The 15346-nt window shown below is 38.5% G+C and overlaps 1 protein-coding gene across 1 annotated transcript in view; it reads left to right on the forward strand.

The window, feature by feature from the left end:
* The window catches only part of Ak2 (Adenylate kinase 2), a 58659-nt gene extending 49813 nt beyond the window's left edge, over positions 1–8846 (forward strand). The window contains exons 3-4 of the mRNA XM_017614161.1: positions 8327–8494; positions 8568–8846. Of these exons, the coding sequence (XP_017469650.1) occupies positions 8327–8494; positions 8568–8783 (384 nt within the window). The 3' untranslated portion in view covers positions 8784–8846. The remainder of the gene's footprint in view (positions 1–8326; positions 8495–8567) is intronic.
* Positions 8847–15346: the final 6500 nt, after the last annotated feature.

Below are 15346 nucleotides of genomic sequence, written 5' to 3' on the forward strand. Positions count from 1 at the left end.
TAGATAGTCGAAGATATCGCAACCCAGAATTTTATTTCTCCATGGAGTGATGTGATCGTACTTTCCAATACCATAGACGTAGCGTGTGACGTTATTAAAGGCCACCTCGATTTTATGTGCAGACGCTGAGTCAAGTTTACTATATACTAGTTCGGAATATGTTATCTGGGGTACGATAAGCTGAATGGCTAGCTTGCGTCTCGTTTCCAAAGGGGTAAATGGTGCAGACATTTTCAAACTACGTAAGGTAGCAAAAACGCCGCTTACCACTTTATTAATGTGGTCGGTAGCGTTTAATCTGGAATTAACAACAAAGCCCAGATTTTTAATTTTGTCAGTTAACAAAAGAGCGGTGGTACCAATCCAAAGCTTCGGAATATCCTCGACATACACAGCATAACTACTTATCGGTAAAACATACGATTTAGAGGCATTTAAGAGTAAGCAGTTATCACGTGCCCATACAGAAATGGCGGACAGATCAGAATTAATTTTGAAGCACATGTCTTCAATTAGACCAATACGACTTGACAAGTATAGTTGGACATCGTCCGCGTACGCATGAACATTCACATACTGGCATACAGAGAACACATCGTTAACGAAAAGACTAAACAAGAGTGGACCTAGGATAGATCCTTGCGGAACACCTGACGTAACAGCTCTGCACTCAGAGTAAGCACTTTCTCCTTTTACCNTAGATCCTTGCGGAACACCTGACGTAACAGCTCTGCACTAAGAGTAAGCACTTTCTCCTTTTACCCTTTGAGTTCTCCCCTTAAGATAGCTGGTCATGACATTAACGGAACTATCCGAAAAGCTGAAAAATCTCTTAAGTTTCTGACACAGAAGATCATGATTTACCATGTCAAAAGCCTTAGAGAAGTCCAAAAGGCAAAGAAGAGTTATGTTACCTTGGTCCAGGTCTATTCTAATATCGTCGAGTATCTTTAACATNGGAATAAAAAATCTGTTTCTTAGCATCCTCGTAAAGTTTCATGAGAAAATACGTTATACGAGACTGCCATGGTGATAATAAATTATTTAGTTGAACATAAGCTGATCTCTGTGCTGCCATTAGAGATTCACAAACCTTGGAAAAGGCAGGCAATATGCTGATTGGCCTGTAATCACTGGGATCAACTGCAGTTGTTTTTTTTAGCAACGGGTATAATAGTAGCTTTTTTCCATGCAGAGGGAAATGATGCACTTAGGAAGCTAAAATTAATGATATGGGTAATGGTACTTGGTANCGGTTAGCCTATAGCTAGCTTGCTTGAAATATGCCCCAATCACCAGTGTTGACGTAGAAAGAACGTTCTCCTTAAAACAAACAAAACATTTTTGCGGCCAAATAGGGAAAGCTTTAACTTTGAAAATTTTAAAGAACTATTTATCTTGTTTGCCAATAAAACCATAAACAAAGCAAATGAAAAAAAATACGGAAAAAATATGTATTTTTAATTTATTGTAATTAATTTTTTACTTTTTTACCTTAAGCGCTTAATTTTTTAATACATAATTTAAAATTTTAGATATAAATTTAGTTAATTTTGAGTTTTTCGTGGCACTAAAAATTACAAAATATCCTCTTGTTAATTATAAACTCGTAATAAAATATGAAAAGTTAATAAATAAAATATTTTTGAGTTTTTAGTGCACATTTTATGCGCATAATTTCGATTGTTTAGTGCATAAAAATCTGGGCCCTAGTTATAAATTTAATAAGGGGCACCGAAATTGCGCATATGGAAACTGCATTTACAGGCTAACCTAATATTCGCGGCTTGCGTTTTGGTACGCATGCCGTCGAATTTGTTTTTTTGCGTCACCCGAAATTGACTTGCATGCGTTTGCATTTGATTTCATTGAGCGAATCGTCAAATCAAAATGTCACGTAGAACAAAAATTGGAAATTGAGTTAGCTTCATACGCACGCCGTTCAATTTCGGTTGATCTCATTCAAGTTGCATGTGTATGAGAAATTTTTGACAATAAATTGGCGGCGTGCGTGAATATTAGGTTAGCCTGTTAGACATTATTTCGGTTTCAACCGAAACTGTGCATGTATGCTTTATTTCGGTTTTTGTCATATGGGCATTTCCCAAAAAAGGTAAACTGAAAATGCAAGTAAATGAATCAAACGGATTTATAAGTTTAAATTTTGTATTCAGATGGCGACAAGAGGTTTTGAAAACGCAAAACGGTGGAGAGAACAACTTAAAAAATTAAATTTAGTATGTGTTACTAGTAAAAATATTGTATGGGGGAAAAATCTCTGACGTCCGATATGTCGCGTCCGTTACCAGATTTTAATTCAAAATTAAATCAACAACAAATCGCTTCTGATCAAAAATTAGTTGGTTGTAACGGTCCATTATTTGACTTTATTTAAAGAATGTTTAATAAAGGAAAACCTTACAGGATTTGCTGAGTTTTGTTTATTTTTACATGTACTCTGAAATCACTTCTGTTTTTGTCGCGTCCGTTATGCGCTCCTTTTCATCGATTTTCTCGACTTCAGTGTTCCAAGCGTACCTATTTTTTTGTCAACCAAAGGACGGTATAAAAGGTAGGTTAGGTTAGGTTGTTGTGGCAGATCCCGGACCGGGGGACTCACTTAGACATTAATTAGATTGTCCATTCTGTTACCACATTACACAAGTTCTTTGAACTGCAACTAAGATATTCTGTGTTAGAAACTTAGAGAAGCGCTGGGTACTCAGAACAAGGTTCCGCAGGCAGCTGATGTTCACTCCGGATAGCTTTTCAGGAGCGTTGAAGAAATGAGCACCAAGGTACTCAAATCTTAGACTTGCGAATGCCGGGCAACTGAGAGGAAGTGCTGAGGTGATTCCACCTCATCTTCCAAACAGCTGTGGCAGTAGGGATCTCTGACGATGTTAAGTCGAACCGCGTGGATCCCTAAAGCACAATGTCCGGTCAGTACACCTGTGAGAATCGAGAGGTGGCGCTTAGGCAGCTGCAGAAGCTTCCTTGATCGTCCGCGGTCGACAACCGGCCAGAAGGACCTTGCAACTTTGCATGTCGGGATTTTCGCCCAGCGCTCGCTGTGCCAACTGTGCGCCCATCTGTCTAGAAGCAGGCCAGAGGTTGCCAACGGAACTCCTACGCCGTCCCTAACCGAGGTTATGGCCTCGAGGATTCCCTGCCTAGCCAATTCATCAGCCCTGCAATTTCCAGTTATGTCACTGTGTCCCGGTATCCAAGTCAGCTTGATTTGGAAGTATTCCGAGGCACTTCAGAGAGAGATCAGGCATTCCTCGACTCTTTTCGATCGTACTATAAGCGATCCCAGCGCTTTGATAGCCGCTTGGCTATCAGATTAGATATTTACCATCCTAGTTAGCAAGAGGTTGGTGCGTAGCCAATCGGCTGCCTGTTTTATAGCGGCCACCTCTATTTGAAAGATGCTACAGAAGTACAACAGTCTGAACATAAGATCTATCGAGAGTTCCCGACAGTAGACCCCTCCTCCGACTCTCCCGTCCAGCTTGATTCGTCCATGAATATGTTTATTGGACCTCTATTCCAGAGACTGCCATTCTCCCATTCGCTCCTTGGAGGAATGTGTGTGGAGAAGGATCCGTTTGGGGCCAGCCTTGGAACACGCCAGTCGAAACTTTTTAGAATCGTCAAGTGGCCGTGTGCTGTGTTCAAACAGAACTGCCACTACTTTTCCCGCGATGTCAACAGGTTTGACGCTGATCATAGCATTTAGCGCTAGAGTTGGAGTGGTCCGGAGCGCCCCGCTGATTCCAACGAGGGCCGCCCTTTGCATGCGCTTTAGCTTCCTAACAAGAGTAGACTTTTCCAGTGAATTCCACCAGACAATGGCCCCATATAACATGATTGGCTTATTATGGTTTCATACAGCCAATACATAACATTTGGAGATAGGCCCTATCTCTTCCCTATAGAATTTTTACACCAGTAAAGAGCCACTGATGCCTTTTTTACTCGCTCCTCGATATTTGCTTCCATGATAACTTCCAGTCCAGAATCACGCCCAAGAATTTGACCCTGTCAGGAAGAACAAGGGAAACACTTCCTAATGAGGAATGCTGGGCATGAGGCACTTTATACCTCCTGGTGAATAGTAAGAGCTCCGTCTTTCCAGGATTAATAGCGAGAGTTTGTGACCAAGTACCCTTGCATGAGATCATACAGAGTGTCCAGGAACTTTCCTCTGACGATGAGAGCCACATCACCCGCGTAGGCAATAACCTGGCATCCCTCTTTCCAACTCCTCCAGGACATCGTTTATTACGACTGNTTGGTGCGTAGCCAATCGGCTGCCTGTTTTATAGCGGCCACCTCTATTTGAAAGATGCTACAGAAGTACAACAGTCTGAACATAAGATCTATCGAGAGTTCCCGACAGTAGACCCCTCCTCCGACTCTCCCGTCCAGCTTGATTCGTCCATGAATATGTTTATTGGACCTCTATTCCAGATACTGTCATTCTCCTNGTACAACAGTCTGAACATAAGATCTATCGAGAGTTCCCGACAGTAGACCCCTCCTCCGACTCTCCCGTCCAGCTTGATTCGTCCATGAATATGTTTATTGGACCTCTATTCCAGAGACTGCCATTCTCCCATTCGCTCCTTGGAGGAATGTGTGTGGAGAAGGATCCGTTTGGGGCCAGCCTTGGAACACGCCAGTCGAAACTTTTTAGAATCGTCAAGTGGCCGTGTGCTGTGTTCAAACAGAACCGCCACTACTTTTCCCGCGATGTCAACAGGTTTGACGCTGATCATAGCATTTAGCGCTAGAGTTGGAGTGGTCCGGAGCGCCCCGCTGATTCCAACGAGGGCCGCCCTTTGCATGCGCTTTAGCTTCCTAACAAGAGTAGACTTTTCCAGTGAATTCCACCAGACAATGGCCCCATATAACATGATTGGCTTATTATGGTTTCATACAGCCAATACATAACATTTGGAGATAGGCCCTATCTCTTCCCTATAGAATTTTTACACCAGTAAAGAGCCACTGATGCCTTTTTTACTCGCTCCTCGATATTTGCTTCCATGATAACTTCCTGTCCAGAATCACGCCCAAGAATTTGACCCTGTCAGGAAGAACAAGGGAAACACTTCCTAATGAGGAATGCTGGGCATGAGGCACTTTATACCTCCTGGTGAATAGTAAGAGCTCCGTCTTTCCAGGATTAATAGCGAGAGTTTGTGACCAAGTACCCTTGCATGAGATCATACAGAGTGTCCAGGAACTTTCCTCTGACGATGAGAGCCACATCACCCGAGTAGGCAATAACCTGGCATCCCCCTTTCCAACTCCTCCAGGNTTTCCTCTGACGATGAGAGCCACATCACCCGCGTAGGCAATAACCTGGCATCCCTCTTTCCAACTCCTCCAGGACATCGTTTATTACGACTGTCCAGAGAAAGGGGGAAAGGACGCCTCCCTGCGGGGTGTCTCTGCTCACTTTACGTTGGTCAGAGGCATTTCCCCATTCTGCTATGACAGTTCTGTCGTACTACATCCGAGAGATGAGCCTAACTAAGTGGCTCTCGACTCCAAGCTAAGTTAGCGCTCTTACTATTGCCCCAGGTAGCACGTTATTAAAAGCCCCCTCGATATCAAGGAAGACTCCCAACTACAAAATCTTTGTTCCTAAGAGACTCCTCTATGACTTTAACCATTGAGTGCAAGGCAGATTCCACAGATCTACCTTTTAGATACGCATGCTGAGAGGAATCCTGTTTCTTATATACAGGTCAAGAAGCCTCCAGCCTGAAGTCCCTCGGAGACACATGAGAGCTTGTTCTTGCTTTGGGGGGCCCTCCTGGCCCCTGGGATATACACCCTTTCAAGGCAGCTCGCATAGATTGGGGTGAGCCAGCGACACGAGACCTCCACAGACTTTTGCAGCTGCGCAGGAATAATGCCATCCGGTCCGGGGGACTTGAAAGGCTTGAAAGAGTCCATCGCCCAAAGCAGTCGGCGTTTCTCCAGTAGTTCACCAGAGAATATGGGGTAGCCAAGCGTACCGACACCGGTACATGGTGTGGGGTTTGCTGGGAAATGAGTATCAAGGAGTAGTTAACGACGCCCCTCCGCTTAGGGCACAGTTTCCCTCTTCGTCCCTCAAGTATCCCAAAGGTATAGGACTCCTCGCGAGGATTCGAGACGATTCGTGACAACCTTCAGCTCCTTCGCAGAAATTTCTCCACGACTTTTGGCCTTTCTTATCTCGGACTTATATATATCCAGTCCGACTTTGTAGAGTTCCCAGTCGGAGTATTGTCCACTCTTCCTGGCTTTGTTGAAAAGGCGCCTGCTCGACGCCCTAAGTTCCGAGAGTTCCATCGTCCCCCATTTCGGTCGGACTTTGCCCGAGGGCCTGCTCAGCGGGCATGAGCTTTCAATGGCACTCCTACAGGCTGATGTAAATTTCTCCACCGAGTCCTCAATCGAGATTTCAGTGCTTAAGTTTACAGGAGGAGCCTCTGGGAGTAGTTCCCGCAGTTTTGGCTGTAGAGGTCTCAATTTGTTTTCCTACAATTTCTATAGGGGATAATTTTAGAACGGTCGTCGTCCAGATAAAACTGAACATATCTATGGTCCGAAAAGGAGGGATCATGAAGAACCCTCCAATCGGAAATACGGGATAATAAAGAAGACAAGGCAAGGGTAAGGTCAAGGACCTCTTGCTGTAGTGATAAGGGTCGGTTCGTTACCTCTATTACAACTACCTAAGTCCTCACTTAGAATATAATCAAAAAGTGACTCGCCTCTCGTGTTGATGTCTGAGCTTCCCCAGCACGAGTGCCTCGACTTTGCATCCTATCCAATGATAATATCGGCTTTTCGTCGCCTCGCTTCGGCCATAATCTCACGCAGTAATAGTGTGGTTCCACCTCGTCCTCATGCGCCATGTATGCAGACACGAGCCAGAACTCTCTGGCGCCANTCCTTCGTTGTTGTTGCTCGAAGAATTTGCAATCGAATTCTACGTACCTAGTACATGCATATGTACCACCAATAAGTTCTTGTTCACGCGTTAACTTACGAAGTTTGCTTCCTATGACGATTTGAATTTCCTCGCCAGAATCCTGGTCACGGCACCAATGTTTCGTTGCAAGCTTTTTTGCAACGCCCGAACCCAATTAAAAGTCAGGAATTTTGCTTTCCAGCAGTATAAAATATATTAACTTCAAAATTGTATAGAAATTCGCGTCCGTCGCGTTCAACTTATTGGTACATACTCTTTCTCTGTTCTTCTCCTATTTCCATTTTGACATTTCTATTAACCCTACAGTAAGCATGTAAGCTTCATACGTAAAAACACAACACTTATATTTTGCCTTTGTATTTAGACATTTATAATTAAAAATTAATAAATTATACACTGGTGTTGGTTATTTTTCCGACACGATGGTAAGATGATTTATTTTGGAACGAATTTCCCCATCCCTTGTCAAGTTTGGTTTGGAAAGAACCCGTTTTCGGTGTTGTGCCATCTTCAGTGTAATTTTTCGTCCTGTCTGATTTGAGTTTTTGTCCTTAATTTATGTTCATTTAAATTAGGTAATATGAATTTCGTCGATGATTGAGTCTTAGATATGCCGTGGTGTACTTCTTCTAAAAGCGGGTAATGGCTTCATCTTTCACCATCTCGATATTAGCGTTCGTTATGTTTTTGCTGTATGGTATGTGTTTGGAAGGAGCGTCCATGTCTAATTTTTGTTGTTATTTGTCTTTTCGTAAATCTATTATAGGGGTTCGAATATAAAATCCGATGCGGTATTTCTTTCGTATTTTATTACCCCGCCAAAGGTTTTTATTTTGTATAATTCCATATTTTCTAGTAAATTTGGTCGTTGGTCTTTATGTTGTACATTTGTTGTTAAAGTATTGTTGTTTTTAAGTATTCTGAAATACTGCAACCCAATAGTCGCGCAAGGTTGCGTTTTTTGAAAATTTAAGAATGTGCCAAAATTTACAGCCTTTGAAATTTCTTCGCCAGTAGCATTGCAAGTTCGAAGATGTGAGAGTATTAGAAGAAAATTGTGAGTGTATCAAGTTGTTCGGAATTGCACTGCCACAGAGCAGAAACATTTTTATACCAAATTCTTGTTGTTGTTGTAACAGCATACAAACTCCCCAAAGACTTTTTGGGGAGTGTTGCTGGAGTGACAGTCCTTGGCCAGATATAGATCTGGGTCGTTCCGGATACGTAGACCCGACTGTCATTTTTAGATGTAGCGAAGATATTTTTGATTTTCAACACAGCCCCATCTAAATATACTGATTATTTAACTTGTTTCTATATTTTTAGCTGGATGATTTACTTGCCAAACGAAAAACTAATCTTGATGCTGTTATTGAATTTGCTATAGATGACAGCTTACTTGTCCGTAGAATAACGGGCCGCTTAATTCACCCCGCAAGTGGCCGCTCTTATCATGAAGAATTTGCTCCACCGAAAAATCGAATGCGCGATGACGTGAGTTTCTCTTCTTAGAACGAAAAAATAATTTAAATATTTATTAATAGGAATTACTTTTATTATCTTCTAGGAAACTGGTGAACCTCTTGTTCGTCGGAGTGATGATAACGCAGCAGCTTTAAACAAACGACTAGAAGCGTACCACAAACAAACCAAACCTTTGGTTGACTACTATGCTGTAAGAGGGCTGCATTTTAAAATTGATGCAGCACAAACGGCGCACAATGTATTTACACATATTGATAACATTTTCCTTAAACAACGTAAATCTCGAGACATATTATGAAACCGAAAAAATCACTTTGCAAAACTCTCGGAATTAAAATAACCGTTTTTATGACACATTTTATTATTATGCTTTGCACTTCACAATTAAACAAATCAGGGCCCGAATCGCGGAATCGTAATCGAGTGATTACTCGTTTCGAATCGAATGAAATAAAATTACAGCTGTTTTCGGGCCAAGCACACTCGCCAAGGCGAATTAATATAAGGTGATAGCAGGAGTACAAAAACAAAAATTTACATGTATTTTGTTTTTGCTTTGGCGGCATAAACTGTCAAAATCTGTAAGAGTGTGTGTAGAAATTCAAACAAAATTTTTCATTTTGATATCAGAAGCCGTGCGGCGAAACACATACACAAAATCAGCTGAGCTAGTAACACCACCTTATATAAATTCGCCTTGACACTCGCTATCGAATGCCGTGATCTGATAATCAAATTTCGATTCGAGTTACGTTCGATATCGAATGCCGCGATTCGGGCCCACTTAAAATATGAGGGGGTTCGGTCGACGGTTTACAATGGGTGGCCTAGAACTAGTTAGCTGTGTTAATTAAAAATACATTAAAAGTACATTCTTTTTAAACAATCTTAACGTGGACTAAACAAGTTTTTTCCAACCAATGCCTTTATGCATTTCACAATTAAACAAATTAGTCAAAATATGAGGGGGTTTGGTCGACGGTTTACATTGGGTGGCGTAAAACTAATTAGCTGTGTTAGTTAAAAATCATTTGAAAGTACATTCTTTTTAAACAATCTTAACGTGGACAAACATTTTTTTTCATACAACTGACATTATACATGGGTGTTGCCAAGTCATATTAAATCGGTTGTATCAGTAGAGTAGCTGATTTGATTTTTTTAAATTACTTGGTCTAAAATATCAAATATTTTTAATTTCAAAAAAATTATAAATTGTTAAAATCTATTTGCATGTGAAACATTTTCCCATACAAGACAAGCGATTGGAATGCAGCTTTTGGAACGTTAACCTAGCTCAGCAGTGCAAACGCTGATTACTAGGCCTTGCAAATGATGGATCACTGCTTCGAGAAGCAAACAAACTTACTATGAAAGAAAATTGCAACAATTTTAGATACCTGTTTGATATGCCTTCGGTGTTGCCTTGATACAGAAGGTCCATTACTCATTTTTTTCCCCCTTTTTTTCATTTGGCTCTACATAAATTGACAGATTATGGTGCATTTACATGGTATGAAGCCATATGAACTGTTGATACGCTAAAATAGAGGGACTACATGTTCTTATGAGGAATTCAATGATATCGAGTGGGATGCATATAATAGATTTTTTCATATGAAAAATTATGGGGAGATACTGTAAACATACTGTTGTGATACTGTTAAGCATATGGGTGTTTTCATGAAAATGTCAACCAGGACTGAAAAAATAAAAACAACTGAAAAGGGTTTTTAAGACGAATTAATAAGAGTAAAATACTCGAATTTTTATATTATCAGAATTTTATCAGCTTATTGCAATTTTAAAACTCAAAAATTGAAGAGTAAAACTGAGTGTCTCTTCGACTCAGTTTTCTCNGAAGTATTTCAGCTTATTGCAATTTTAAAACTCAAAAATTGAAGAGTAAAACTGAGTGTCTGTTCGACTCAGTTTTCTCTAATGGAATGAACTATTTTCTCTTTCCTATTAACTAAATTAAGAGATTTGAAACATTACAATTACATCTTAAAATCAAATTTGCAATAACAACTAACTATAAAAATGAGAAAAATGAGAAGTTAGAGCTCGGTTGACGGTAGTTTTTTGATTTGCTTCTGATAGTATTCTAATGTCGCGTACGTTATGCAAAAACATTGTTTGTCTATGTCATTTGTATATTGGCAGTCGCAGGTAATGCAGATTACAATTCTTAAGCGAGAATTCTTCCAGTTAAAGATATGCAGTAAAATTTTCTTTCCAACCGAAGTAAAACAAATTTTATTACCCTTTAAAGTCTGTCGCATACGTTATTGTAAGTACGAAAATTTCAATCAAATATTGATGTATGCAATGTTAATTGCAAATTTTCCATTTAAATTATTTAGAATAGTTGTAAAACAATGAAACGGTGGCGGAAAGAGTTCTCAATAAATACATTTTATTACTTACGAGCAAAATTGTCGCGTACGTTATGTCGCGTACGTTATTGTTTTTTTTTTTAATATAAAACTAGCCAGAGATAATTTCTCTTAAAATATGAAAGGATTGTAAAGGTACATTATTTAGCTTAGTTAGGAACATTTAAAGAAAAGAAAAACTCCCATGATTCGCAGACTTTCGCATATATGCGTGTTTCCATGAAAATGTAAACCGAAAATGTCAAGCAAATGAATTCAAACGGCTTTATAACTTTAAATTTCGTATTCAGATGGTGGAAAAAGGTTTTGAAAACGCGAAACGGTGGAGAGAAGAACTGAAAAAATTTAATTTAGTAAAAATATTGTATGGGGAAAAATATGTCGCGTACGTTATGTCGCGTACGTTATTATATATTTTTTTTAATAAAAACAAACCAGAGATCATTTCTATCAAAAAATGGAAGGATTGTAAAGGTCATTATTTAGCTTAGTTTAGGAATTTTTAAAGAAAAGAAAAACTCTCATGATTCGAAGACTTTCGCATATATGTATATGTGCCTTAAAACCACTTCTTTTTTGTCGCGTACGTTATCACCTGGTTTTGAACGGATATTTTTCACACCAAAGTTTCGAGGCTGCTTATTTTTTTCTCAAACATAACCGTAATCTTTTTTTTCAGTAACTTCTATTTTTGATAGATTTACGTTACTCTTTAAGCGTACGAATGTCGCGTACGGCTGTATGGAACCACCCATATGAAATTATAGCAAGTTGGATTTTCATACATCTTCCCATAAAAAGTTTAACAGGTGCAGAGATACCAAGGAGGTTTTTTCCCATTTTGATGCCTTTTTTAGTATAAAACCCACCGAAAAGGAGGAAAGCGGCAACTCCGCCATTCACATACATGTCAAATGTAGGAATTTTAAAATTAAAAACAATGAACAAACAATTTCAAAACAAAAAATCTGTGTACTAGATCTTTTTCAATAGAAACAATTCACGTATGGTGGACAATAAAAATACAAAGCACTATGATAACAAGACATTACACAACATTTTAATGAGCTTTATATCACATTTAAGTAAAAATAAGCCTATATTTTCAAAGCTTGCAAAGAAAAGAAAATTTGTATTTTTTGTTGTTTACAAAGTCAAAATTATAGAAGGTATGTATACTCCTCCCTTTCATTTTTTCATACAGTTGATGCTTCTTTCTGGCTTTTACAAAATGCAGGGATACCACTCTTATTTCGGTACAATATGATCGTAATGTATTTTCAATTCGAAATTAAAGAAAAAACATCCCACGAAAATGTTTGCCATTGTAGAACAATAAGTGTATATTTGCAAACTAATGCAAAGAATGGAGTGTCATATCTTAAAAGGTTGGGAGAATTAACGAAACAAACAAACATTTTATGGTCTTATGTTTCCTTCAAACCGCATTGCTATTTTTTCTAACTCCTCCTTTTGTAGCGCTGTGACCGCTTAAGTTATATTATTTAATTTATACATGTGAGTTATTTTCAATCAGCATTTTTTCATTTGCTCCTGAATTTTGGGTATATTTTCTTATAGCACCTCAGCAGCCAGTTCGAAAACGCCCTATCTCAGAAAAATTTTCAACAACCCTTATCTCAGAAAACTTTTCAAGAATGCCCTACTTCAGAATTTGATTGAAAACGCCCTATCTTACCTGCCGATTCAAAAACGCCCTATCTCAGCTTATTTTCAATGTATTTTCGTTTGAGGTAGGGCGTTTTAGAACCGATTTTGAAATAGGGCGTTATTCAACCAAATTCTGAGATAGGGTGTTTTTCAACCAAATTCTGAAGTAGGGCGTTTTTGAAAAGTTTTCTGAGATAGGGTGTTTTCGAACTGGCTGCCGAGATAGGTCGATCTTCCACTCAGCCATCGATATATACACTCCGCTGTTCGCTGTCGCTCCTCTATTGGTAATAGTAAACCTCCGAGTGTATTCTGTCATGAAAACAGCTTCTCATAAAAATACAATTGCCGTTCGGAGTCGGCGTAAAATTGCCCTTCCCCTTTGTGTGACAAAATTAAGGCGCACGCCCCATATGGGAGGAGAAGCTAGGCCAAACACTAACATATTGTGTAAGCGCCAATCTGTATATGGGTGTTTCCATGGTTATGCACGCGACATTTGTACACGTTTATTTGCGTTTGAATGTAGTAAAAATAGAAATATAATGGAAAGAAGTCACATCTTTTAGGATCGCTTCATTGCATGTGATGAGTTTTTTCCAAAAAGTATAAATATTGGAAGATTGAGCACTGGGTACCCAAGTTACAGTCAATCAAAGTTGACTTACGCACGTGACAAAAATGGAAGTTGCTTTTAGAACCGGGAGAAAAAATGCGAAAGTAAGCGAATTGTAGGAGATTTTTGTTCCGGTAAATTTTTTTTTATAAAGGTTAATAATGGAGCTTCATANTTCGCGTGTTAACCAAAACTCACCACCGCATGGCGGTGACGTTGCCGTTCTTCTCTCTCTATCAACAGTAAATTTGAAATGCTGCTACGTACGTCACCTACGTTTACGCTACGTCGTTGACTAACTGCGCTTTTAGACATAAGAAGAGATAATTAAGTTTAAAAGAGGGAACCGTTTTGAATTATGACAAATTTTACTCTCTCCTATAAAATTTAGGCAACCTCACATACAAGGTTTTGCATTTTCTTGATGCGCGGTTTTGTACTTTAAATGACGATATGTAAAAGTATTGCATACATATTTTGGTGCCTTTTCAAGTATAAAATCCATTGAGAAACGAAAGAAAACGGCATCCCTATGATTTCAACTTATGCCAAACATTTAAATGGCGAATTAATATAAGGTGATAGCAGGAGTACAAAAACAAAAATTTACATGTATTTTGTTTTTGCTTTGGTGGCATAAACTGTCAAAATGTGTAAGAGTGTGTGTAGAAATTCAAACAAAATTTTTCAATTTGATATCAGAAGCCGTGCGGCGAAACACATACACAAAATCAGCTGAGCTAGTAACACCACCTTATATAAATTCGCCTTGGTTTTTAATATGAAAGACAAAAAACGTAAACAAGCAATTTCTGAACAAAAAACTGTTTATCCACAAAGATGTTTGAATGGAAGCCAAGGCACATTAATACAGGTAAAAGCCAAAATGACGTTGCTCTCATGAGAACCAAACCTTTAAACTTCAACTTGTTTTTCTTTTATTTCCTATATTTCGTTACGCTTTGAATGTCATATCGTTGTTTTTTTTTAATGTTCGTTAATAACAAATTTTAATTAACATGTGAATTTGAGTAGTGTTGTGCGGTTTATACTTAGTGTATGTGTTAAAAATGCAACACCTGAAGCGTTGTTTTTTATGTGGTTTTAAATATGAAGCAGATACCACTAATTGTTTTTAACGTGCCTCAATGTCCTTCGCGTAAAGAGCGTTGCGAAAACAGCTTTGGGGCAGAACTGCAGCGAAATGCCTTGCTGTGCGTTAAACATTTTAAAGCAGCAGATTTCATAAATGCACCGGGAGGTACAGGAAAGGCACTTTTGATACCAAGTGCTGTTCCTATGACCCTTATGCCGGAAAGTCCCTCCAACTCATAAATTAAAAACAGAAAACAACATACAAATTAACAAATTTTAACTAAAGAAAAAAAATAAAAACAAAACTTCAAATTTACTCAAAAACGTCAACCAGCGAAATGTAATTTTTTATTTTTCCTTACACACGCTCATTTTTATTTTTACTCTCCCGAAAACTTTGACTTTTGTAGGTTTGATGTCAATTTGGCTTCTACCTGTGTTTATTGTACCATGAATGGAAGCATTACACATTTGAAAAAATAGCAAACCGTAAGTAGTTTGTTAAATATTCAATTTAAGAAAATTATTAAGTATGTGATTTATTGGCAGACTGGTGCAAACGAAAAGGACGATCTACCACTTTCTTTTGTAATTAAACTTCGTGTAAGTAGCTACTACATATGTAAATCAAAAATACAAATTAATTTAACGAGTTTTACAATTCTTTCACAGGCTGCGCGGAGCAACACTAAAGGATTTAAACGTTTAATTCCCCTATAGCGCTATTGGTTTGGCAATGACTGCGGCAATAAGAAGTACGGATAATAATATTATTTATTACCACTTTTTACTTAATTAAATTTTCCGATTTCCAATGGAGTTTAATATTTCACTTTATTTTCTTAGGTGCCTTTCGTCAAAAATTTAACTCCGACAAAGAAGTTTTTATTTCCGTTTCAAAGAAGCACTTCCAATATGCACACGACCGGCAAAAAAATTGGCAGCCTATCTGCAAAAAAAAATAAAAAATAAATTCAGCTACTTTATAATATATATTAAACCCCTCTTATTTAATTGTTAATTTGTTAATAGATAGTTTGTTAATATTTATTTATCTGAAAATATCTTCACATATACATA

The sequence above is a fragment of the Rhagoletis zephyria genome, unplaced genomic scaffold (assembly GCF_001687245.7).
Source record: "Rhagoletis zephyria isolate East Lansing unplaced genomic scaffold, Rhagoletis_zephyria_1.1 Rzeph_scaffold_00785, whole genome shotgun sequence".
Lineage (NCBI taxonomy): Eukaryota > Metazoa > Arthropoda > Insecta > Diptera > Tephritidae > Rhagoletis > Rhagoletis zephyria.